Raw genomic sequence first — 25867 nt, 5'->3', positions numbered from 1 at the left:
ACCAGATAGTCAGTTAAAATCTATTAAAGTCACTTCAGTGAAGTCATTGGGGTGGATTTTTATATTATACACCAGAGAAATTAAGCTGGATCCCATAGTTGCACAGATGATTGTGCAAGAGATGCCAAAGTCTTCAACTCACCTAAGATGTGATGGTCAGATAGCTAGCTCTCTATCCATTTGTGTGTGTGAATGATCTCAGGGGGGAGTGGAGGCATTCAGAATGTTTGATGGTGAAGGGATGGTATGTACACAACCTCCAAGAAAACATAACTTTTTGCATGAAGACTTTTACGCTGCCCTTACACCCCAACAGGATTCTGTTCATAACTGAAAACTAAAAGATAAATAGTATAATTAACAAGTTTAATATCTACTGGACAATTTAAAATATTTTATTTTACATTTATGATACATTAGTTTTTTAAAGACATTCCATTACGTATCTCATTTACTTGCTTGGTTTCTAGAGATAGTAAGTGATATGCCTTGATGAAAACATTTGAGAGCAAGCAGGTTGGAACTATCATAGATTTGTGTTTGTAAGTTTTTGAAACTGGGTGGCACCAGCTGATTTTGAGGAAATGCCTAACTGCTTTTGTTTAGTGGTGAAGAAGCATAAGGACTAGGGCTGTCCAAACACGGAAAAATTTGTTTCTAAACTCGATTCGTTTTTAGGGGTTTTTTGCGTTTCGTTATTTAAAAGAATTCCGAAATTTTCCTTAAAAAAAGTTCGATATTTACGAAATTTCGGAAATCATAAAACAATTACGAATCGATTCGTTAATGGCGGCCGCGATCGCGCAATACGCTAAAAAAACTTCTGAAGCTTCCCTCTCCCTCTGTTGTTGACTGTTGGTGTGATAATTATATTTTTTTTCACTGAGAAAACAAACAGCAACCCTAAAACTTGCACCAGACATGCAGAAATAATAACGAAACATTTACGAATCAATAACGGAACAATTATGAAACAATTACGAAATGAATTGGAAAAATTCGTTTTGTTTTTTTGTTGCTCCTGAATGGTTCAATATCGCTTCGTTATTTAAAAAAAATAACGAATTTTTAACGAATTACGAAATTACGAAACGAAACCGCCCAGCCCTAATAAGGACATTTTAAACTGATTTGTAGTTGTATGCCAGAATATAGGATGGGACTGGACCTATAGTAACCTTGATATGTTTTGTGTCAGTTCTCCCTAAGTTTGTGCTTCCAACACAAACTATTTCATGGATAATTCTGCCTATTGTATGTTGTTATTTGTTTTCCTATCATTTTAGAGCCCCTGTATTCCCCCTAGGGTTAGGTGGGGGAAAGGCTGAAGTGGAGGAGAGAAGACAGTTTTTTCCAGTCAGATATCTAAATAGGATTTTCCCTGTCTTCTAAATCAGAAGAAGACGACACCTTCCTTTCTGCTACACTAACATACTGAGAAGTAGACTATTTCTTAAACAATTGAGGTTTTTATAGGAGGAAGCCATGATATATAAGGTGTTTTAAAAAGTTTGTCAGAAGCACATATGTGCAAATAGGTTAAAGGGAGCCAGTGTGGTGTAGTGTTTTGAGTTTCAAATCCCCATTCAGCTATGGAAACTCACTGAGTGACTTTGGATACGTCTCACTTTCAGAGGAAGGCAATGACAACCTCTCTCTGAACAGAACCTACCAAGAAAACATTCCACAAGTTCATAGAATCATAGAATAATAGAGTTGGAAGAGACCACATGGAACCATCTAGTCCAATCCCCTGCCATGCAGGAAAAGCTCAATCAAAACACCACTGACAGATGGCCATTCAGCCTCTTTTTAAAAGCCTGCAAAGAAAAAGCCTCCACTATGCTCGAAGGCAAACAATTACATTGCTGAACAGCTCTTACAGTCAATAGCTCTTACAGGAAGATTTTCCTAATGTTCAGATGGAATCTCCTCTCCTGTAATTGGAACCCATGACACTTCCTAAGTAGCAGAAAACAAGCCTGCTCCCTCTTCCTTATGGCATCCTTTTCACATATTTTTATACATGGCTATCATCTCTCCTCTCAACCTTCTCTTCTGCAGGTTAAACATTAGGCCTGGGTAACAACGCAAAAATTTGTTTCTAAAATCGATTTGTATTTGGGGGGTTTTTGCGTTTCGATATTTAAAATAATTACAAAATTTTCCTTTGAAAAAGTTCAGTATTTACGAAATTTCGTTAATTTCATTAATTTCATTTTTAGAATATTTTTTGAATTTTTTTGAAATATTTATTTATAAATATTTTTTGAAATATTTAAAAATGGAAAATTAACAATGCTTGCCCTGTTGTGGAGCGAACACAGCCACAGGACAGGGACAAACTCTCACACACAGGCACACAAGGGTCTTTTCTTTTTTTAGAATATTTTTAGAATTTTTTGAAGAATAAAAGAAAGATATTTTTCAGAAATATTTAAAAATGGAAAATTAACAATGCTTGCCCTGTTGTGGAGCGAACACAGCCACAGGACAGGGACAAATTCACACACACAGGCACACAAGGGTCTTTTCTTTTTTTTAGAATATTTTTTGAATTTTTTGAAGAATAAAAGAAAAATATATTTTTCAGAAATATTTAAAAATGGAAAATTAACAAAATGCTTGCCCTACCCTGTTGTGGGGCGAAAACAGGGCAAAGCCTCCCCGCTGCTCCCAGCAATGAATGAATGAATGAATGCAAGCAAGCAGCCAAGAGCCAACCATCAAGCCTCCCTCCCGCACCTCCTGTCTCCTTCGCAATGAGCAATGCGGCCACGCGGAGCCGCTTTTAAAGGGCAGCCCGCCAAATGAGCCACGGTGCTTGGGAGCGCCGGATTGGCTCCCGGCGCACCCAGCATCCTCCATCCCTAAAACGTCATTTCCGAAACGGGCGGAAGCCCGTAAAAAAGATGGAGGATGCCGTTTCGATATTTAAAAACACTTCCGGGTTTGAAAATATGTTTTGTAATCGTTTTGTAATTGTTAAAAATAACGAATATTTAACGAATTACAAAATTAACGAACGAAACCGCCCAGGCCTATTAAACATAACCAGTTCTTTATCATGCTCCTTGTAAGGCATGGTCTCCATACCTTTGATCATTTTAATTATCCTCCTCTGGACACCTTCCAGATTGTCAATATCTCTTTTAAATTGTAGTGCCCAGAATTGGATGCAGTATTGCAGGTGAGGTCTAACCAAAGCAGAATAGAGAGAAACCATGACTTCCCTTGATCTAAACACTATACTCTTTTTAATGCAACCCAAAATCCCATTAGCTTTTTTAAGTTGCTGCATCACACTGTTGGCTCATGTTCAACTTGTTGTCCACAAAGAATCCTAGATCTTTTTCACATGGACTGTTGTCGAGCCAGGTATCACTCATCCTGTATCTTTGCATTTCATTTTTTTCTAAGTGTAGCATGTTACATTTCTCCTTGTTGAAATTCATTTTGTTGATTTTAGCTCAGCTCTCTAATTTTTTATGGTTATTTTGAATTCTGATCCTGTCTTCTGGAGTATTAGCTGTCCCTCCTTGTGACGATGCGTAACTTTTATTCTTATGGTTATGTGTTGTTTAAACAGTAGTTAATAAATGGTAAGTATGTAGGATTATAGTTTGTTAGAGATGGTGGCAGGTTTGGCTTGAGCTGAGTTGCCATAGCAACAGGGGCGGAGCCAACTGTCACTTCACGGCGCAGCTGTTTGAAAGTGGCAGTCTGTGACAAAGAGTTACAGGAGAAGGTAGTTGATCCTGTGGTGTGTGGAAAACCATCAGGAATACTATAGTTAGAGAACTATAGGGAAGACTGGCTCTTTAATATTAAGAATCAGGGTTTGGCTGGGAGCCAATTTTGTTAAATAAGCCTTTTAGCTTATTTGTTTTATTAGGACAGTTATCCAGGAAAGTTACATCTGCTTATAGAAACCTCTTAAAGTCTGTACCTAAAGTTTCTCATGAAACCTTACTAATGGAACCTATCAAGATTTGTGCCTCTAGAGAAGAAACATCGAATCTGTTATACTTTGCTTGTTCCAATAAACTTGTTACTGTTTTCCTCAAACCTTGCCTGATACAGTTTCTCCTAAGTCAAACAGCCTGCATAAGAAGTAAAGTCAAACCAGGGACAGTAAATGCTATGCTATCACATGAATAAAGCCTTCTGTAAATAATAGTCCCTTTATAAACCAGCTCCTAAGCTGATATTGATCATTGCCTGGCTTTCCTCACAAATTTGGTGGCAGTAATTTTACCCTCCTTTACACTCCTAATTTGGTGCAAACTTGATAAGCATGTAAGCTGGAAACAACTTGAAAGCATGCAACAAACAACCAAGGTAGACATACTAAGGACAAAAAAAAGTGGATGCAATATGGTTTTAACGATTAGTTTTTACCAAGAAAAGTTTTGTTTGAAGAAATGTTATTAATATCTGCTCCATCTGTTTGATAGCAACAGTGCTGGGCATGTAATGGAAAAGGATACCGGATCAATGATGAAACATGCAGCAGGTGTACGGGAACTGGAACTGACATGTGCGTGAGTCACTGTTGGGTCTGAATGTTGTATGGTGGGAAAATTGTCATCCCTTGTCCTTTTACAGGTTTTGGTTTTATCATGAACCATCAGAATGTATGTATGTAACAATTGTTACATGCAATTCTTTGCATGTAACAATTTTACTATTTCATATCAGAATGCAATCAACACATTGTGGTCGTGCTTGAATTCTTGTTTTATGTACTTCCTGTAGTACAGTGGTTTGAGGAGTAAGTCACAAAAACGGAAATGCAAGGTTCTGATATTATTGATATGAACTCAATTGGGTGGTAGGCTTAATCAAGCTACAGCATTTTAGAGACTTCTTTTTACAATTAGGGAATAATAAATAGGGAATAATCATTGGCCACTTAACTACACTCCAAAAACATATGCCCCCCTCGCCCAGAATTGTTTGCATTATAATGTCTATCCTGTCTTTAATATGGGAATGTTTGCACTCAATTTTCAAACATATTTGGTGTTCTAGTAATTGTATAATTATCTTATTGAAACTCAAAGAAATGCTTCATTTACTCTGCAGAATTTTTGTACTGATATGAAAGGAAGATATCGTAACCATTGTTTGGGACAAGTGCTTGTGTTTTATTCAGAAAATAATTACAAACTGAATTTACTTTTTTTAAAAAAACCCAAACATTTTATGTTATAAATGGAGCTACAAAGTCCTAAAATGTAAGGAATGTCTGAACTATAAGGAACAGCTTTCATTTGGCCAGTTTATGAGGAATAGGAAAATAAAAATGGAAGAAGTCAACAACACAAATAAAGCAAATAAAATTATTTTGTATCCTATAGTCCTCCAGAATGTTAAGCAGACATAAAGCATTCATTCCCATAAAACAAACTTGAGAAAATAGAACCAAAATCATGAATTGCAGTGATGTAAGATACTTTCATGCTCTTGCCTATGTATTTACCTGCTATATAGAACATATGCAGGGTGAATAAATATTTTGTCTTAAAATAGTTTGTTCATTATGCTAAAGGGATCATTTTGTCTTAAAATAGTTTGTTCATGATGCTAAAGGGAACATTTTCCAAATATTTGCTGTAAAAAGACTTGGTTGAAAGTTCCTTTTCCTCTGGATGTTTCTATTCCCCCCCCCCCCCCCCCCAGTGTTTGCATGTACTAAAACAGGTATGGGCAAACCCAGACCGAGTGGGGGGGGGATGCGCCACTTTGGGCTCTTTTCTCAGGCCCTCCTCTCTCTCACCATCCTATCCTTCCTTCCCTCTTTCGTTCCTTCTTCCCTCCCTCCCTGCCTTCCTTCCTCTCCTCCCTCCTCCCCTCTCTCTCTTTCTCCTTCCTTCCTTCCCTCTCTTTTGTCTTTCCTTCCTTCTCTCTTTCCTCCCTTCATTCTCTTCTGTCCATCCATCCTTCTCTTCCTCCCTTCCTTCTCTTTTTCCTCCCTCCTTTCCTCCTGGGGGATGTTTAGCTGGAAGGAGAGATGGCAGAGAGGGAACATGAGAACCATGTTTCAACATTCTGCTGCTCTAGACCAGGGGACAAGGGAGCTATGATTTCAAATGGTAGGGAAAGAAATTCAACTGAAAAAATTAGGAAGAACTCCCTGAGAGTAAGAGCTGTTGGAGAGTGGCACAGGCTGCCTCATGAGTGTGGTGGAGTCTCCTTCTCTGGCGGCTTTTCCACAGAAGCCATCTATCAGGAGGGATTTGGTTGTGCCTTCTTGCATGGCAGGGGGTTGGACTGGATGGCCCTCGTGGGTCTCTTCCAGCTCTAGAATTCAGGATTCTGTATCAGGAGTAGGGGTCTAATGTATACACTTTTTTTCCTCCCATCCACCATCTAACGCTGACCAAGACGAACCCTTTTGGGATCCAAACGTTTCCTGTCTTTCCTTCACTTTCTGCCTCCTAGAGAGAAGAGGAAGGGGAGGAAATGGCAGGGAGGGGACTTAGGGAGAACCCCCTCCCTCCCAACCCACCCACCCTACCCCGGCCCTCAATGTGGCCCCCAAGTTGGAAAGTTTGCCCTTACTTACTTTCTTACTAAAGGCTTCAGTTAATCTTGGTTTTCCTTGAAAAAACATGTTTTTTTTTAAACAGGTGCAAAGATTGTTCTGGTATGGGGACCAAAGAATGCCCTGACTGTAAAGGAAGAGGACAGCTCCTGGTGTTCATTGAGTTGATAATTGAATGGCAAGTCTTGTAAAAAAAAACATGGTGGAAGGGAGACATCGTTTCTGAAATATGGGTGCTACAAGTATAGCTGTTTGAGGCTAACATTGAATGTTTCTAGTCAGTCGTTCCCCAGTAATGATGTTAGGAAGAGTATTTTACTTTATCTTGAGAAGCATGATCCTGGAGCATAGCAACTATTTTCAAAGTAAGTACCACACAATTAAACAGGAAATGACACTTTTAAACCAGGAACAGATTTTTTTTCAAATTTTCTTACATAATATTATCACTAATATTTCTATTAGTTATGTAAAACCCTTGTAATTTATGACTAAAAATGATTTATATCTATTTACATAATTTTACTAATTTAGTAGAGATTGCAGCAGGCTGTTTTACCCTATTGCATACCTTCGTAGACAGTCTTTTGAAAGTGCTTTGTTTTGATGCAGTTGTTGATTTTTCATGAAGATAAAAACATGCAAGAAGTACTCATTGCAACTCATTACTTTTGCCTTCTTAGGAAGAATAACATTTCTAAACATGTATCAGATCCAAACATTGGATTTCCAACTAAACTCTTTGATGAAGTAAATGGAGTGAAGTTATTTGAAGATGAGCAATTGATGGTAATGCAAGACATCCAATAAAAGCAAGAAGCTATGTAGGGAAAGTTGCCAAAGAGCCAACCCAATATCGATAAATATACAGTAAGCCCTCCATATTTGCTGGATAATATATGCAGGACCCTCACGAACGTGGAAAAACTTGTTATTTTTCATGGAACATGGAATAAAAATACCATTTTACTGGAGAAATCACCTTTCTAGGAATTGCTAAGTCTTCCAGCATGGTTCTCTGCTAAGTTTCATCTGGAGGTTGGCCATTGAATCATCCTGGAGGGCCTACAGAAGTTGGCCATAGAGTCATGCCGAATGGCATAGACATTCCTAAAGAAAACCTATTGGACAAATCTATAAATCATCAGATCTGCAAAGTTGATAATTTTGACCTTACCTCTCTTCTTAATAATTTAATTTGTTTACTTTAAAAAGACAGTAGTGGACTAATATACATAGACTATATTTCATATTTGTGCCACTTTTTCTATGTCACTTGTTCAACTATGATACATCAAAGTGGTTTTTCTGGGCTGTGGCCTTAAGAACAATTCAGGAGTCAATCGTAGTTAAAAATAATAATTCCATCCACTTCTTGTTCATTAGTCTAGGCTTCTATTTCTTTTCTGTGTACTGAAGGTGTTGTATTTTCATAGGTAACTCCAGTGTTGGGTTTTCCTGACCATGTCATCATGAAAGCCTCCCGGGATGCAGTTGAAGGGCATAGATTCCAGTTTGGATCCACAAGGCGGATACTGAGACAGGTGAGTGCTGGGGGAGGGGGGGGGGCGCGGGCTGCCAAAACACTTGACACAAAGGCTACATTCAGCTACAGTGCAGGGTATCTTCAGCTTCAGCTTCATGTTCTCTCTTGTATGAGAAACAACAGTTGAAACCTCCATTGGTTTAGGTGAAATTTTCAGTAACACTCAAACACCACTTACTTTTCAAAGGAAATCCTATTGGACCTTCTCTGTGTTTTGAATCCCCCAGTTCATTATTTCTGCAAGATGCTCTCTGTAGCCACTGAATTCAGTGTGGAAAAATGCATTGTGCTTACAAGCATAGCAGAAAGACTTTGGGTTATTGCCACAGCACCTTGAAGATTGAATTGATTTCATACTGTGTCTAAATAGTCTTGTTAAGACAAGTCTCTAAGTCTTAAAATTCTAGCAGTAGTAGTTTCATTGCAGGCACCGTGAATTATATTGTAAGCAAGACTGCTCCAAATACATCTAAATATTAGTGATCAAAAACAGAATGTCAATACAGACCTGGAGGTTTGTTTATTTCAGAAAAAAAGTGCCACAAGAGGGAGGTTGTGTAGTGGTAATATTTTGTCTTTGTGCGTGGGTTAAGTAGGTAGGTAGGTAGGTAGGTAGGTATGTAGGCATTGACGAATACGTTTTACAAAATTAGGTATTGATAAGTATGTAAGAACTTAGTATATACATAGGGAAGTATTCAGCCCTCAATTGTAGTAGCCCTTTTAATTTGTATGTGTGTTTGTTTGTCTTGTCTGCATATTTATCTGTGTTGTCCAATTTTCTTCAATAAAAACAAATTAAAAAAAACAAGTGAGAGAAAAAAAGGTGCCATAAGAGCATCTGTACTACTGCATGCCAACCAGAGCTACTGAATGAGAATAGTTGGGATCTCTTTTTGGTTCCAGGAAAGAGCAGTCTGCAGACAAATACTATACCTTAGAGCAAATAATTTATTTTTTTGAACGTGTGTGTGTGACAGCTCTACCTCTAATCATCTATCAACTGAATCAGATGCTGCACTCTTCCTAATTATTGATCTGATTCTGTCTATATATAGATATCATTTCACAGTATGAAATCAATTCAGTCTATAGGAGATGGGATGATGTCACTATTTTGCAGATATAGGTTGTCCCCTGCAAATGTCCTTTCAACTTTACTGTCTCTCTTTTGGCTTAGGACAAAGATATCAAAACACAGTGCATTTATCATACCTGCAAGGCTGTTGGAGTTCAGCATCTACTATCTCAGTTGACCCTTTGTGTCTATGGATTTTGCATCCACAGATTCTACAATCCATATCTTGAATTTTTTTTTAAAAAAAACAACAAAAACAAAAGCATACCTTGATTTTGCTATTTTCTATAGGGGACACAATTTTGTTACACTGTGGTATAAAATGGGACTTGGCCATCCCCAGATGTTGGTAGACATAGAAGGTCCTGGATCCAAACTCCAGCAGACACCAAAGGCTTTCTAAACTTTATCATGACTTAATTCAAAATGTGAAGTTTTTTCAGGATTAGAAGTCAAGTGGGAATGAGCATATTCTAGTCTCTAAAAACTAGAAGCAAACTTAACACAGCCCTGAATGTTTCTATTGACACTGGCAGTATATTTATTTATTTATTGTCTTTTACAGAGGCAAACAATTGAGCTGATACTTCTCTCCAAAGTGGAATATGAGTGGCATGGACATTCCCATTCCTACTATGTTTATGGGAATGAACGCAAGGTTTATGCAAAAGATTATCCTAAAACATGTTGCTGTACTATTATATGATTTCCAGGATATTGCAAGCACAATGGAGCAAATATGGTTCATTATTCTGTATTACTTCCTATCTCTGTTTTGTAAACTTGGTTTTGAAATAAATTCATTAGCATGAATTATTAGAATGGTGAGAAAACACTAGAGAAAATGAGATTTGGAAATGACATAGAATATTATGCAGCTTGCTAAACAAAGATGATGATACTCCACTATTATGAAGTGGAAATGTCCTCTGGTGTGTTGTGCAACTTTCTTAGAAACAAACTCAGTTTGCTCTTTTTCAGCTTTTTTAAAGCAAGCTTTAATGTGTGAAACATTAAGTGCAGTTTATAATAATAGTTTGTTTGTGGTGACATAAAAGTTTAGGTTCTATATAATGATGTGCTTGGCTAGTACTATCTTGGAATGACATCTGTAATGTAATCTGAACTGTTTTCTTGCTTCCGTTGTCATGATGAAAAATGGAATAGTTTCCAGATTCTAATGGCTGCAGTTTGTAATTTTATTGGCCTGAAAATAGGACGCAGTGAAGTGAACAACTAATATTATCTACTAGTCTACAAATCCTGGGCACAAGGGTATATGAGTTTGTACAGTGAAGCATTCAGGGTGTTCATTCTTTTCCACAGTTTTTTTTTTTGTCGTGTCAGGAGCAACTTGAGAAACTGCAAGCCGCTTCTGGTGTGAGAGAATTGGCCGTCTGCAAGGATGTTGCCCAGGGGACGCCCGGATGATTTGAAGTTTTTATCATCCTTCTGGGAGGCTTCTCTCATGTCCCCGCATGAGGAGCTGCAGTTTCACAGTAGTGCATGTGGACATATGCCAGTGAAACAAAATGGTTGTGAGAAGATGATGGCTTCTGCATCTATAAACAACACTAAATTGAAGTAGGAAAATATTGGTGGTGAAAAAAAATGGAAATCTGAGGGCTCTGGATCCTGGGTTCTCATATGTTATGTGTTCATTATCCTTTTAGCTACTACTCAGATTCCCCCCCCCCCCTTTAGCTTGCTGTTGGGTTGCATCAGTACTGTAGAATAAATGTAGTTTGATATCACTAACTGCTGTGGCTCAGAGCTATGAAATCATGGGGTTTGTCATTTTACAAGTTCTGTTACTCATGCCTCATCAAACTACAAATCTCAGAATCCCATAGCATTGAACCATAGCAGTTAAAGTGGTGTCCAACTGCATTAATTCTACAGTGTACATGTACCCCAAATCTGGGAGCTAACTTCTAATGCGGAAGGGATCTTAAGGGGTTATACTTGAGCAGCAGCGGTTTTACTGAAAATTGCAAACATAATTCCAGTTGATTTTCCATAAATTTCTTCAGGAATATTATACGTTTTATAAGTAAAAACCTTGTTGTATTCAGATGATCAGACAAAAGAAACCCACTAAGACCTCTTCCACACAGCTGCGTAAAATCCACACTGAACTGGATTATATGGCAGTGCCTTAATAATTCTGGGTTATATGACCGCGTGGAAGGGCGCTAAGTAGTAAATGATGTTTCTGGACATTTGTCTGAAAAGACCTCACTATTCCACACCAGCATAAAAATGCCCCAACTAACCCAGAAATCGACAATTTGATTATTGGCTCAAATTCATGGTACAATTGGGGCTACACTTTCTTTGAGGACTGTCAGCTGTGGATGGGCAAAAACATTTTTTTCAAAAAGAAAAGCTCTAACAGAAATCTCAATGAATGTCTCTCATATTAATCAAGAGAACTTCCATTTAGGGATTTCTTCCCAGCCCAGTACAGACATTTACTTGCTAGAACTATCAGTCAGTCCTCCTCTTTGCAGATTCAACAATTTATTGGAACTCTGGCTGGCTGCTGCTATGGCGAGACAAATCTCTCCTTTAACCTGATTGGGGCTTTCTGATGCTGAGGTGAGAAATGTAGTTTAGGGCGGGGACCTTTGAATTCCCTGGTGTAGGACTCCTCACCTTCCCAAACTAAATTTCCCAGAATTTTGTGCTTTTTCCCCCTGCAAACTACTTTCTTCTTGCTGCTTGCCTCTCCTAATAGCGAGAGGCCATTAATGTATAGAGGAAAGGCAGCCTTTTGGATTTGCTTTACCTCCTTGCTCTGAAAATGAAACTGACCTTAGGAGACTTCTGAGGTTTACAAAATGCAAATGAAAAAGTATTGGGTAATTTAGATTCTTAAGCTTTTGCATTGGCTGTGCTCACACGACAGATATCTTGTCATAAGTATCAATTTAATGAATGTGATCTGGCTTACGAGGACTAACGAAAAATGCACACCCCTAGTGGTCATGTTTTTTGTTCCCCCTATGATCAACTGTAAACATACCTTTACATTTTCTTCACTAATCATAAGTAATGTCAAAGGCTTTCATGGCCAAAATCACTGGGTGGTTGTAGGTTTTTCGGCTATATGACCATGTTCTAGACGCATTCTCTCCTGACATTTTGCCTGCATCTATGACAGACATCCTCAGAGGTTGTGAAGACCTCATAGCCTCTGAGAATGCCTGCAGTAGATGCAGGCAAAACGTCAGAAGAGAATGCTTCTAGAATATGGCCATATAGCCCAAAAAACCTACAACAGTACTATATTTTAATTGTAGCTATATGAGTTTTTTCTTTCTTCTCTGCTTTTAAAAATGTATGTTACTTTAATTGTAAATTACATTTGTTTGTATTCAAAATTAATCAATAAATAACTTTTTAAAAGAAGTATGTGGTCTATTGGCTTCACAAAATTCAATCTGATGTTCTGCTTCTTATGTTCCATGTTTTGTTTTACTGTGTCTAGCTTGCCATGATTCGTGCTTTTCATATTCTGTGTTCCAATTATATCTGATGTGCCAACTGCAGATTTCCCACTAAGCGCAACAACAGCTGAATGGCTTTGAATCCAGTTGCATCATTATCCCCAGAACTACAGGCAGTCCCCAAGTTACAAACAAGATAGGTTCTGTAGGTTTGTTCTTAAGCCGAATTTATATGTAAATTGGAACAATTATGCAGGTGACACTCAACTTTACTACTCCTTTCCACCGAATTCCAAGGAAGCATCCTGGATCATGAACTAGTGCCTGGCAGCCGTGATGAATTGGATGAGGGCTAACAAGTTGAATCTTAATCCTGGCAGGACCGAGGTCCTCCTGGTCAGTCGGGAGGCTGATTGGGGTATTGGGTGGCAACCTGTGCTTGACAGGGTTACACTCCCCCTGAGGATACAGGCCCACAGCCTGAGGGTCCACCTGGATTCAGCGCTGAAGCTTGATGCCCAGGTGTTGGTGGTGGCCAGGAGGGCTTTTGCAGAGTTAAAGCATGTGCGCCAGTTGTGGTTATACCTAGAGAAGCCAGACTTGGCCATGGTGGTCCATGCCATGGTTACATCCAGATTAGATTATTTCAATCCACTCTATATGGGACCTTGAAGATGGCCTGGAAGCTGCAATTGGCACAAAGGTTGGTAGCTAGATTTCTAACTGGAGCTAATTATAGGGAACATACAACGCCCCTATTAAAGCAGCTCCATTGGTTGCTGATAAGTTTCCAGTCCCAATTCAAGGTGCAGGTTATCACATAAAAAAGCTCTAATTGGTTGAGGCCCTGACTATCTTCATGATCACATCTCCCCCTATGAACCGGTATGGGCTCTAAGATCTGCCAGGGAGGTCCTCCTCTTACTTCCACCACCATCACAAGCACAGCTGGTGAGGATAAGGGAGAGGACCTTGGTGGTGGCTCGTTGTCTTTGGAACACCATCCCCAGGGAGTCCCCCAGACTTTCCTCCTTTTGTAAGGATTTTAAAACCTGGATGATCCAGCAAGTATTTGAGAATGATAATCCCTAGCCCCAGTCCCTAGGTCCCCAGTTAATACTCTGTTCTGCACTTCATCCACTTCTCCAACCCTATGATATGCTGTTTGCACCATGGCTTGCCCAGCCCTCTTATAGTTGGCCACATCCATTTTGTATTCTTGGCCATTGGGTTGCAGAACCTGACTGATGGAGCTATAATGCAATTGGTTTTTATTTTTTATTTTTAAAGTGTTTTAGTAGGATTTTTGTATTTTATGATGTTTTTATTTTTTGTTATTTTGTTTACTAAGTTAAATTAGGTTCTTTTTAAAATTGTCTATGTATTATCTATGTCTATGTATTTGTCTTGATGTCATTTGTCTGTATGGTTTTATTTTGGGCAATTGAATGTTTGCCTTATATGTTGGAAACCGCCCTGAGTCCCATTGGGGAGATAGGACGATATACAAATAAAGTTATTGCTGTTGTTGTTATTACATTTTAAAGTGTAACTCCAGTCATATAAGCTTTGGATAGGATAGGGGTTAATATCTCTGTGGTGTTTGTTTTGCTGTCTTTGCTCTGCTCAGATGATTTCACCTCACTTTCTTTCCATGTGATCATTCAATTTTGAAAAAAAATTAGCTTGTTGTGGAAACAAGGATTAGTGAGAAAGCTTCAGTGGAGACACCTTATTCCCCATGATGGTCAGGGATCTAGGATATCACACCTTATTCTGAAAGCATGCCTTTTATAATAAGCTCAGAGTCTGGCAAGAGTGGTTCATTGCCTCATATATCAAAGTCTTCTTATAATTGAAAAATGCTAGGTAATAAGTAGGCAATTAAGTATACATTTGTCCTCTGTGCCATTAACATTAGATTTAAAGTTCTGGAACGAGCTGGCTTTATTGGACTTAGCTCTATGACACAATTTCTACATCATCCTTGGACTTTGACAGATTCCACAGGGCTTCTCTTGAAGATAACTACAGCTAGACATGTACTGCACCTGCAAGAAAATAATTATTCACATATTTCATAGTTAAATTGGCATGTACTACTACAAGAGATAGCTTGGACTGCTTTAAAACAAGAAAAATGGTTATCGTGGCTCAGTGGCTCCAAGTCGTGATCAATACCTATTCTCTCCAGGACAGTGTGACTGCATATCTGACATTTGGGAAAATCGGAGTGGAGTGTTTTTGCATTCATCTTGTGTGTGGCTTCCCATGGGCAACCAGTTGGTCACTGAGATAAAACTGCTGGACTAGAAAAAACTCTGGTCTGATCCAGCTTGATGTTTCCTATGTTTTTGTTTTTTTCCTGTGTGTGTTTATTCAGGTTGACTATTGGTTTATGGTAGCCCCATGATTTTTTCACAGGTTTTACTTAGACAAGGACTACTCCAAGCTGGTTTTACCCATGCTTTCTGCTGAAATATAGCCTACAGCACTGATATTCATTTGTGGTCTCCCATCCAAGTATTCATTAGGGCTGACACTGCTTAGCTTCCAGGACAGATGGAATCTGTTGCTTTTATAATATTTAGGCCTTCTCTTCTTTCCTGCATGCCCTGTGTTTTTATATAAAGAGCATACTCTTTTTATACTATGACTTTTTACCATGCTCTCTTCACTATGGTGAGAATATGGAATTTAGCTAATGTCATTCATATTTCAATCTAATTTGGGAGCATATAATAATACATCATGGATTATAGATCATGGTTGCTAATTATTCCATAGGGAAACTGGAATCAATAAAGTAGTGTGGGTTATATTATTATTTTTAATTTATATTTATGGGATATACATTTATAAATTGAATAAACAATGAATGGACAAATAAATAAATACAAATGCACATTCCTCCTGATTCCTTTTTTGTATTTGTTAACTGGAGTCATCACACACATTAATGAGTCCTATGAAGTAGTAGGTTCAGATGGCGAGAATTATGGTAGATCTTGAAGTGGATTGTACTCTAGGCATGGAAATATGTGATATTCCAAAGATCATTTGGAATAAAGGGGCATTGAATTCTGCTTTGAGTTTATCAGCATACCGAGTTTCAAACTTTCATGCATCTAAGAATTGAATTGGAATGAGTAATAAACTTAAGCATTATCAGCTGCCAACATTGTTGCAAAGGTCAATAACAATAACATTGTTGCAAAGGTCAATATATATATTACAGCGCCTTAAGAATGTTTGGACTATATTTCCAGACCTAACAGCCATAGTTTTTCTGGAAGCTGTAATCTAAAAAGAACATTTCCAAAGATTTGGTTTATTATATGGGTGTGTCTAATTTGCACAATGAAGTTACACAGATGATCGTCTAGATTCAAAATCTCAGAGCTGGGAAACGGGTTACAGAAAGGAATGAGACGGCATAGTTCTGACAAGCAATTTCAAGTGGATTTTTCAAACAGTCATGATGGAATTGACTCAGGCAGTCTGGTAAGAGCCTCCTAAATTTCAACTTTCATTGATAAGGTCTTTCTCATCCAGAATACAGTTGATTTCCAGTGGTACTACATGAAGGGCAAAGGGGGCACCTTACAACAGCCTATTGCTTGTGTGTCAGAGGCAGGATCTACACTGCCCTATATCCCAGGATCTGATCCCAGTTTTTCTACTTATCTCAGATTATCTTACAGTGTAGTCTTATATAATCCAGTTCAAAGTAAATAATCTGAGATCAGATGCTGGGAGATAGGGCAGTGTAGATGCAGCCTGAGTTTCAGCACTGACAAAGAGTTTTACATTTCTTCTGCCTACCTTAGGTCCCATCTACACTGCCATATAAAATCTAGATCTGCTTTTAACAGGTTAAATATGGCAGTGTGGATTCATATAATCCAGTTCAAAATCAATAATCTAGATTATCTGAATTGATAATCTGGATTATATGCAGTGTAGATCCAGACTTAGTTTTGTGCTGTGGTTCCAGCATACTGCACTCATCCTAAGGCGCTTGAGGGTAGTTTTTTCCTTCAAAGCTGTTGATAAGGAGATAGACAAGTGCTGAACATTATCAAGGAAATTAGTTTGCATCAGCTTTGGAAACAAATAGCAATATAAACCAGTGAGCCTTTTCAAATTTCTTTGTTAGAAACCTATACATGACTGCCATATGCTAAAAACCAACCACTGTTCATCCAGGCTTTCAGACTGCTATACAATGGAAATATTCCTGTATATCTGTTGTTCATTTATTTACATGAAGTGTATATCTGTCTCTCTACTTCTGTTTCTTCTACCAGAGTATCATCTCCTCAGAATTTCAGAATTTTGCATCAGACATCTGCCCAAGTGACATTTGGTATGCAAACCAATCCATATTCAGCAATAATTACCCTATTCTTTTATCCTAAAGAATTAAATGATAAATCTGGTTCATGCACAAAAAGTGGCCTCAGAAAATCATACCATCGTTGTATTTATACAGCTTAAAGTTTATTATGCTAATTATGCATATTTACTCAAAAGTAAATCCTACCGTGATTACTGGGGCTTACTGGAATGCAGTATATATCTAAAGAGTTTTTATTGTTGTTGTTCAAATACCGCGGCACACTGATGATAAGAAACAATTTGTTTCAGTATTTAATACTTTGGAATTAAATCACTGCCCTAAGAGATCAAATTAATGAATGAATGTCCTTATGCGCAGAAGCCCAGCCCAGCTTGTAGCTTACATAAAAACTCCAAAGTTAAAATTATAATGTGTAAATAGTTTAAATAGCTAAAGCAAAGAACCTAGGGCCTAAATGCCCTAAGGGTACCAGAGCCTGTCTGTAGATGCTAAGCAGTGACAGTTTGGGTTAGTACTTGAATGAGAGACCACCAAGAGGAAGAAACTGGCAAAAATACATCTATTCATTGGCTAAGATACCCCTTTGAAATTCATGGGGTCCGCATACATCAACAGGGGACTTGAAGGCATATAGACATATGCTTGTACTTTCCTCCAAAATACTACTGTAAGAATCCCTGCTAACATTAGATTATAATTCTGGATACCAGGGTTTGGATCCCTCATCAGCCATAGAAACTAACTGTGGGACCTTAACAAGTCACACACTCTCAGCCTCAGAAGAAGGGAAAGGCAACCATTCTCTGAATAAATCAAATTAAGGAAACCCATCATAGGTTTGCCTTAGAATTGCTATAAATCAGAAATATTTTGAAGCCACAGAACAGCAACAAAGCACTAAATTTCAGCTATTTAAATGTATTTATTTTTGTCCCACCTTTCTTCTGAAATTTCAGTAGAATGATATTTTTACGATTTGTAAAGAAAAAAACAACCAGCCATGGGAAATTTACAGGACTCTCATGTCTAATACATGTGTAAGTTGTCTGCTACGAGAGAACCTGATAGCAAGGTTTAAATATTTGAAAAGATGTCACATTGAGGAGGGGCAAACAGACTTGAAGGAGCAATAGATTCAAATTGGAGGAAAAAATCCACATAAACATTAGGAAGAACTTCCTTATGGTAAGAGCTCTTCAGCATGAAATATGCTGCCATGGAGTGTGGCGGAGCCTCCTTCTCTGGAGGTTTTTAAGTAGGGGCTGTTGGCCATCTGTCGGCAGTGCTTTGATTTTGTGGGGTGAACTGGATGGCTCTTGTTGTCTCTTCCAATACCATGAATTCATGATTCTATGATAAAAGACATCATCAGTGATAGCATATAGAGGCCTTGGGCAACACTGAGGTTCCATGTATGTCTTAGGTCACCAGCGTTTAAGTTCTGTTACTGGTCAACATCAATAGTCTAGTCCAGCTCTAGGATGCTTTCACACTACAGAATTATAGTGTTATGGTTCAACTTTTACTGGCATGACAGCATCCAGTGAAATTTTGGAACTGACCATCTCTGGCTCTTAGCCAGATAGCTCCTCTGATGCCTCACCCAACAACAAGCCCTAGGACAGTGATTCTCAACCTGTGGGTCTCCAGGTGTTTTGGCCTACAACTTCCAGAAATCCCAGCCAATTTACCATCTGTTAGGATTTCTGGGAGCTGAAGGCCAAAACATCTGGGGACCCACAGGTTGAGAACCACTGCCCTAGGATGTCATGAGATACAATTCAGATAGATTTCATACTGTTATGGCTTTGTACTAGAAAGGGGTCTTTGGTTTCACAGTTCTACACATGACTGAAGTTCGTAAGTGAATAGGCATCTACTTTAGATTTAATGTGAATGCATTAGAATCATAAGATGATCTTAGATTCGAAATCAGTTTAATTATTGATTTATTATTTAGGTTCTAAAGATAATCATTCGTATGTAAGATTTGGTACTTGATGACATTTATTTGATGTTTAAATGGTAACACTATTTATTTATCTCTTATAGCATAGATGCCATCTCTCTTAAGGATATGACTGAAGCCTTAGAGCCACCTCAGCCATCTGTCTATGAAGTAGACTATGTCGCTGGCTATGAAGGCATAACATTTCTGGATGAAGGCAAGTATTTTGGTATAGAAAAGATTCATGTGATGGAGTAGATTTTCATTCATAAATTTAATATCATAGGGTGATATCTTCAATCAGAGATATGTAGGTACAATGCTGTGGATATATTCTGTCCTCCAATCTGACCCCTGAGACCCACCTTAAAATCTGATCAATTGAGGGACAAAATCCTAAGCAACCCACCCCATCACCATCCCAAAATATACCAATTTTGATTGAACCAAAGCAGGGGGCTGTAAAAGACACTTACAAAGAAATTTCTCCCTGCTTTTCCAACAAAAATGGTGTCATTTTGGGACATGTACATTATCAAGTCATACAACATTTGAATAAAAATGAGATGCAATTATAAATACGTTAATCCTTAGGAATGGACTTCCTTGCATTTCTTCTCATTACCTCTGCTGGTTTGACTTTAAGAAGATTGGAACCTCTCACTACTAGGTAGATTAACTCAAGATTTGGAACTCTGTTGATGTTGCCTGGAGGCTGCTGGGTACCACAGTTCAAAAACCCAACTTTTCCAAGCTCTTGAGTAATTTTACCCCCAATGCTACCACCAATATGTTAAATATAGCCATTCTTAACTATAGTTACTTGGAACAAGCTAATTTCATAACAGTTGTTTGAAGTTGATTTCTTTCAACAAACCATCATAAAGAATTTTGACAAGCATAGTTTTCAAATAACAAAGTAAGTTGAAGGTGATCTAAAGCAGAAGGAAATATTTCTGAAATTCTTAGAACTGTGCTTGGAAAAAGAGAGGCAGGGTGTTAACATGAGCATAATTGTGGCTAATACTCATAGCAATAAGCCACTGGGGTGGCCTGAAACATTTTCCTGCCTGAGGCAAATGAAAAAGAAGCATCTATTTCCATTCTATGTGGAGATGTTGAATAGTTTGCATCAATATTGGCAACAGATCCTTGATTACATTAGGGATTTCCATCACATACAAATGCAGTATGAATTTCAAGACAGAATGTATGACATTCGTATTTAATCCCAAATAGAGAGATGGGTAGTGGTCTTAGGAAGACCAGCATTGATTGCAACTTGCCACTGCTCTTCTAAAACATGTTTCCTGATGCAGTAATCTGACTCTACCAAATGATAGTGCTTGCTCTGATAAACCATGGTTTATTGTTTTGCCTGAAAAAGATACCTGTGTTTATTGACGTTCCCGCCTCCATTTGTCCTGCTTAAGTATTCTTAAACAAAATGGACATTGCAAAGTGATTGCATTTCCTTGACAAATGAAGAAGAATTTTAATCTTGCATGTCATACTACAGATCCTTTGCAGCTGCTTATCCCAACAATTACTTTACGCACTGACATCTCATTTCTTTGTAGAAAGAAGAATCTTCCTTCCTCCAACTGGTTTGCTTCTTGACCATGGAGGTGAACCACATCCAACTCAGAGGAATTGGAAGTAAGATGGGTAGTCTATTTCAAAAGTGGGAATCACAATTCATTTTAGCTTTATATTTACTGTAAACTAACTGTAGTGTAACTGCTCACCTCTGGGCAATGAAGATGAATAGATATTGATAAATAGTAGAGATGGTGGGGAACAGTTAGGTGTGTCTTGATATTATACAAATGTGTGTTCTCTGTTAAAGTCATTTTATTTGATGGTTTCAACATTAGACTGACCCAGAAGACTAGGGTTTTAATCCCTGTTCAGCCATGGAAACCCATTGGGTGACCTTGAGTAAGCCAAACCTTCTCAGCTTCAGAAAACAGCAAATTTGGAACAAATTTTGCAAAGGAAACTGTTGGATACGTTCACCTTTGAATTGTCATAAGTCAGAAACAACGTGAAGGCACCCAACAAACATTATGCAGCATATTTTTTTTCTGAATTGCCTGAGACATTAAAGGAGTATGAACACTTGGAACTGTTTCCTTGCTTTTTTTTTTTTGATCCCTTGTAATCTCTTCTTTTTTGCAGTATCCCAACTATTTCAGAAAATGAGGCGAAAGAAGCTTTTGTCCAGTATGTGGCAAGGAAACGTTGTTACAATAAAGCCCCTGCCAGGGAGATGGTGATTACTGATCTGCAAGCACTGAATACATACAGAGTAAGTAGCCACATATATTTTGCTAGTATATACTACTCTTAGTATATACTACAAATATGCCTAATATTCTGATTGTTATCTGCTTGAAGTTCCATGGTCAGAAACCTGAAAGACAAGTTTAAACAATATATCAATGAGCAACTTTTGTTTCTATTCTTGGCCCCTTCTACATTGATTTTGACTGATAAGCTTTCTTGGCATAATTGATTCAAATAAAGTTTGTCATTCCCTTCCTCTTAGACTAAGGCAGCATAAGCTACTTTGAATAACCTCTATTTTGAATAAAGTGCAAGTACATAAAATACTGTTGGTTGTAATATGCAACTTTTTAAAAAATTGGCAGGTTTTATATATGCTAGCACTTTGTGCTAAATGTAAAGCAACCGTATTTAAATGTCTAGATGGGCAATATGTAATTAGAAAAATGCCAAGAAGATGGTTGAAATGTTTTTATGGTTTTATATATGTTTTTATATTGTTCTGTTGACTGTTTATAATCATACTTTTATGAATGCATGGCATTGAATCGTGCCAATCTGTAACCCGCCTTGAGTCACTGTATGGTTGAGAAAGGCGGACTATAAATGTCATAAATAAAAAAGCTGAAATACACATTTGTGATTGTGCATGTGCATACTATTGCTCATTCCTTATAATTTAATCCATTCACATAATTCTGTTAGGCATTGCACATTTTTACCTCACTTTGCTATAAAAGGCTTAGTAGTTGTACATTGCTGCAATGGTAGCCTGTAGCTTCTGCATCAGTGCGGTGGTGATTCTAATCCTGGTTTTGTATTGGATTTTAAGTGAGCTGTCCAAGGTGCTGAACTTGTTCCCCAAATAGATGCAACACTGCCTTTAAGCATCACACTAAAAACTTGGACAGATTCACTATCTCATTGAAAAGGAAGCCACTAACCTCACTGCTGCCTACCTATAATGTTTACTTTGTTGTTATATTTGTCATTAATTCTTTCCTGCAGCTGACATTTTGTGAGAAAAATCACTGGCCAACACACATTTGATGCCTCAAATGTTAGCCTTATTTCTGAACATATTTGACCTTCCAATTCAAAAAATAGTGCCAGTTCCTGCATCAGCTCTAGTTTTTGAAATACAGAACACATGCCATATGCGAGTCACCATTTGCTTGCCTTTGCATGCAATATGAGTAGATAAATAGGTACTGCCTCTGATAGGAAGGTACAGGGATGCCCAATGCAGACATGCAAATATGCTGGCAGAAGATCAGAGAAGGCTATGGCCAGCAGGCTCCTTCAGCATGGAAAAATGAAACAACAGCACCTCCCCATGGCCGGAAGTTGAGCATCACCTTCAGACGCCGGAAATGGATAAAAGGGGATGATCTTTACCTATCTGTGTATTGTATGCCATGTTTGTGTTAAAAGACATTGAATTTTTGCCTTATATGTATCCATCCTGAGTCCTTCCAGGGAGATAAAGCGATATATATATAATTATAGAAAATCATAAGTAGAGTGAATGCTGTTTACCTAATGCCATTTTCTTAGTCAGTGCACCAGTAACCCCAGGAACAGGACTAAAAACCAAGACACGAAGATTTGTTTGTTGTTGAGCATGCAGAAGTCACAGTATATCTCAGTGCAGTGTTTTCTAGCTGTCCATTGTTCATTGTGGTTGTGAATTGTGCATTGTGCTTTGCACACACACACACACACACATAAATAGCATATATTATATAGTACATATTAATGTATAGTATGGTGTTGGGTCAGGTATGCTATATTTGCTAATACAATTCAAGTTGGGATGGGGAAGAAACTTACAATAAGTTTCTTCATGTACAGTTTAGACCATGAATAATAAAGTTTTACAATCCAACATTCTTCAGATAAACCTCTGTCCTTGAACATTAGTCCTATAGTGATTTACTCTGCTAAAACATGGGACCTGACCGATAGTGTTTAATTCAACAGTCTTTGTTTACAGAACTTGTCCAGTATGCCTTTGCCTTCCCTAATAGTATCTCTCTAATTATCTATTTGCTTCTCAGGACTCCCTCCTATTTTGTATTAAACATGTCTAATTGTTTACACATTGCTGTATTCAGATAAGGCAATTTTTGTTTCTATGTGAACAGACAGTTTTTTCCAGTTGTCATTTTCTTAGGACATTGAGCTAAACCCAGCATGACGGTACTGGTAGCACCAGCATTTTCATCCCTTAAGGCTCAACAAGAAAAGCATGCTGTTGTTTAATAATTGCTATATCAACCTCTTGTGCCAGGTACCTTAATGAGATACCATCTCCTAGGCTCCTAAGATATTTCCCTAAGCAAACACAATCTTAAAATGTCCACCTTTAAACTCCAGAAGACCATTATCAGCATTTGGCTATTCACCATATTTGATTCCTAGCTACTCATCTGTTAATTAGAGGGATATACAATTTTTTTTGTTTAAAAGCACCCCAAATGCTCCTCAGTCAAGTAGAGCGAGGATTTGGGAAAGTATAATAGCCATGCTGGCTGGAGAATTCTGGGAGTTTCATTGCAAAAAGCAATCTTCCCAGTTTGTAACATAAATAGAATTTACTAGTATCTATGCATAATGTCCATAAGTATAATTCATTATTTTCTGACTTTCCTCCTAATGTTTTCATATTTGACTTTTGAAAACCATTTCTTAGTATCGCTTAGAGACCTTCACTGAATCAAGGTTTGCATCATGGAAATCAGAACCATACTGGGGTAAGTATTATTAGACTCTCCATGTTTTACTTGTGGCATGGCATAACTGAGGTAGTTAGAAAGTAGCCCAACTTTTCTTTCTTCTTCCTTAGATGAAGAGGTAGATTCTCCTCAAAATGGTGCAGCTCCTTTGCCTTGGGATCTAAGAGCAGATGTTCCTGACATGTTCAAAGACAAGATTATGACGATCAAAGTACCTCACACATCTTCTATAACGGTACATAGTGAATGCAAATGTATGGATGATTGAAAGAGCAAAGCCATTCTTGACTGATCTTGGAAGCCAAAGCAACTTTTATGTTGATTTCTGTGTCACTTTGGTTTTCTCTTCACATTTTTTTATTTTTAATCTCAAGTTCTTTCATTCAAGTTTTCAGAAATCTCAAACTCTTTCTTTCCTGCATCTAAAGAAATTCTTTAAAGACAAACTAGCAGTTCTCATCCACATCTATGACAGCAGAATTGGTGTGGTAGACTTTTTTCAACACAAAGAAGATATTTGATCTGTTTTGACCTATAAAACATGGGTCAAGGTTATTTGAAGGACTGTTTCTCAGTGTGAATCCACTAGAGCTCCGATTCCACCTGGAGAAGCCCTTCTCCTTTCCACCAGATTTTTAGATATGTTTTGTTGGGAACAAATGGACAGGAAATTCTCAGTGACTACTCCCAGAATTGGAACTCCCTCCCCAGCACAACCAGGATGGCCCTGCCCTTGCTTTCTTTTGAAACTAAAGCAAATATTTCTACCCATAGCCTAGTGGTCATAATGCCATCCCTTGCAGTGTAACCCTGTGACTTTTTAATTTGAAAAAGTCCCATTAAAGTCAGTGATGCTATCAAAGAAGTGTTATCATTAAATTTTAGTCATCTTCCTGACCTCATACTGTATCTAGGTATGTCGGAGAAGGGTCTACATCCTGCTCCACTATTTAGAGTTCTGCCTAAAATGCATAAAGATGTCAGCCTTCTGGGGCAGGGGAAGTTATTCTCCAGTTTTCTATAAAGTACAGTTATGTCTTCTTAAATCTAGAACCAAGTTATCTGAAAAAATGACAGCCAGAATAAGGCTATAGCACATGAAATAGAAGATCTGTATACTTAATGCCAATTTCTCTGCTCTGATACTGAGCTCTTTATTTTGTATTTATTTATTTCAACTATTTGTATCCAGCCCTTCTTACCCCTGAGGGATGGGAATGGGACGGGGGACTGAAGACAGCCTCACAATTGGCACCATTAGATGCCCAAACAAGACAATTATAACAACAATTTACAACTTTGTTGTCTCATCAAATAAAACCTCAATCAAAAAAGGTAGCAACATTTTCATGCTTTTATTTCTTTGATTCAAAGGGATGCCCAGTGTGTGAGTGTTCAGGCAGAAAAACATGCACCTTGTGCTGGGGTCACAAAACTGTAAGTATCTGCTTACACAAACCTATGAAGCATTTGATATGAGATTTCAGCCTTTGATTACTTCTGGCTCTTAAATTTTAAATTGAATACCAACAGGTGCCATGCCTCGTGTGCACTGGAAGAGGATATCCTCTTTTTAATAATCTATCATGTACCCTCTGTGCTGGACGTCGAATTGTCAAGTAAGTAAGTCAATATATAAAGGGATATGAGACATGTGTGATTGATCTGTGCCATGAATTTGAATGTTAAACAATATGAAAACTACAATTTTTAAAAATTGTGCAACTTATCAAATTGTAGAAATTTAAAGTTGTATCATAATTAAAGTTTTGCAACCTTAAAGTTGGGAAACATTTAAAGCTGTAAAACAGTTTTGTGACACCCCCCCCCCCATACACACACACACTTTTTTGCAGGTTCACAGCTTTTGTAACTATGCACCAACCTGTTTTCTAAAACATAT

The 25867-nt window shown here is 37.9% G+C and overlaps 2 protein-coding genes across 4 annotated transcripts in view; both read left to right on the top strand.

The window, feature by feature from the left end:
- LOC132765619 (protein SSUH2 homolog) overlaps window positions 1-12588 on the top strand; it is a 29044-nt gene extending 16456 nt beyond the window's left edge. For 2 of the 3 annotated variants that reach the window (XM_067463485.1, XM_067463487.1), the window contains exons 9-13: window positions 4458-4540; window positions 6636-6728; window positions 7234-7339; window positions 7987-8094; window positions 9740-12588. In XM_067463485.1, coding sequence (XP_067319586.1) covers window positions 4458-4540; window positions 6636-6728; window positions 7234-7339; window positions 7987-8094; window positions 9740-9880 — 531 coding nt within the window. In that variant the 3' untranslated portion in view covers window positions 9881-12588. The remainder of the gene's footprint in view (window positions 1-4457; window positions 4541-6635; window positions 6729-7233; window positions 7340-7986; window positions 8095-9739) is intronic. The other variant, XM_067463486.1, reaches the window with a different exon arrangement.
- A 925-nt stretch (window positions 12589-13513) lies between these two features.
- LOC132765620 (protein SSUH2 homolog) lies at window positions 13514-25443 on the top strand. Its single transcript, XM_067464782.1, has 5 exons — window positions 13514-13662; window positions 21119-21248; window positions 23922-23982; window positions 24075-24199; window positions 25339-25443. Exons 1-5 carry the CDS (start codon window positions 13514-13516, stop codon window positions 25441-25443), a joined length of 570 nt encoding a protein of 189 aa, XP_067320883.1.
- Window positions 25444-25867: the final 424 nt, after the last annotated feature.

The sequence above is a fragment of the Anolis sagrei genome, chromosome 2 (genome assembly GCF_037176765.1).
Source record: "Anolis sagrei isolate rAnoSag1 chromosome 2, rAnoSag1.mat, whole genome shotgun sequence".
Classification (NCBI taxonomy): Eukaryota; Metazoa; Chordata; class Lepidosauria; order Squamata; family Dactyloidae; genus Anolis; species Anolis sagrei.
Note: the sequence above shows the minus strand (reverse complement) of the source record. Positions and strands in the feature narration are given on the sequence as shown.

Excerpts from the sequence above, each read along its gene's own strand:
- LOC132765620 (XM_067464782.1), top strand. The coding sequence starts at position 13,514 with ATGGGCTCTAAGATCTGCCAGGGAGGTCCTCCTCTTACTTCCACCACC. Across the intron at positions 21,249-23,921 it reads AAGCACTGAATACATACAGA|TATCGCTTAGAGACCTTCAC; the intron begins GTAAGTAGCCAC and ends ACCATTTCTTAG. Across the intron at positions 23,983-24,074 it reads GAAATCAGAACCATACTGGG|ATGAAGAGGTAGATTCTCCT; the intron begins GTAAGTATTATT and ends CTTCTTCCTTAG.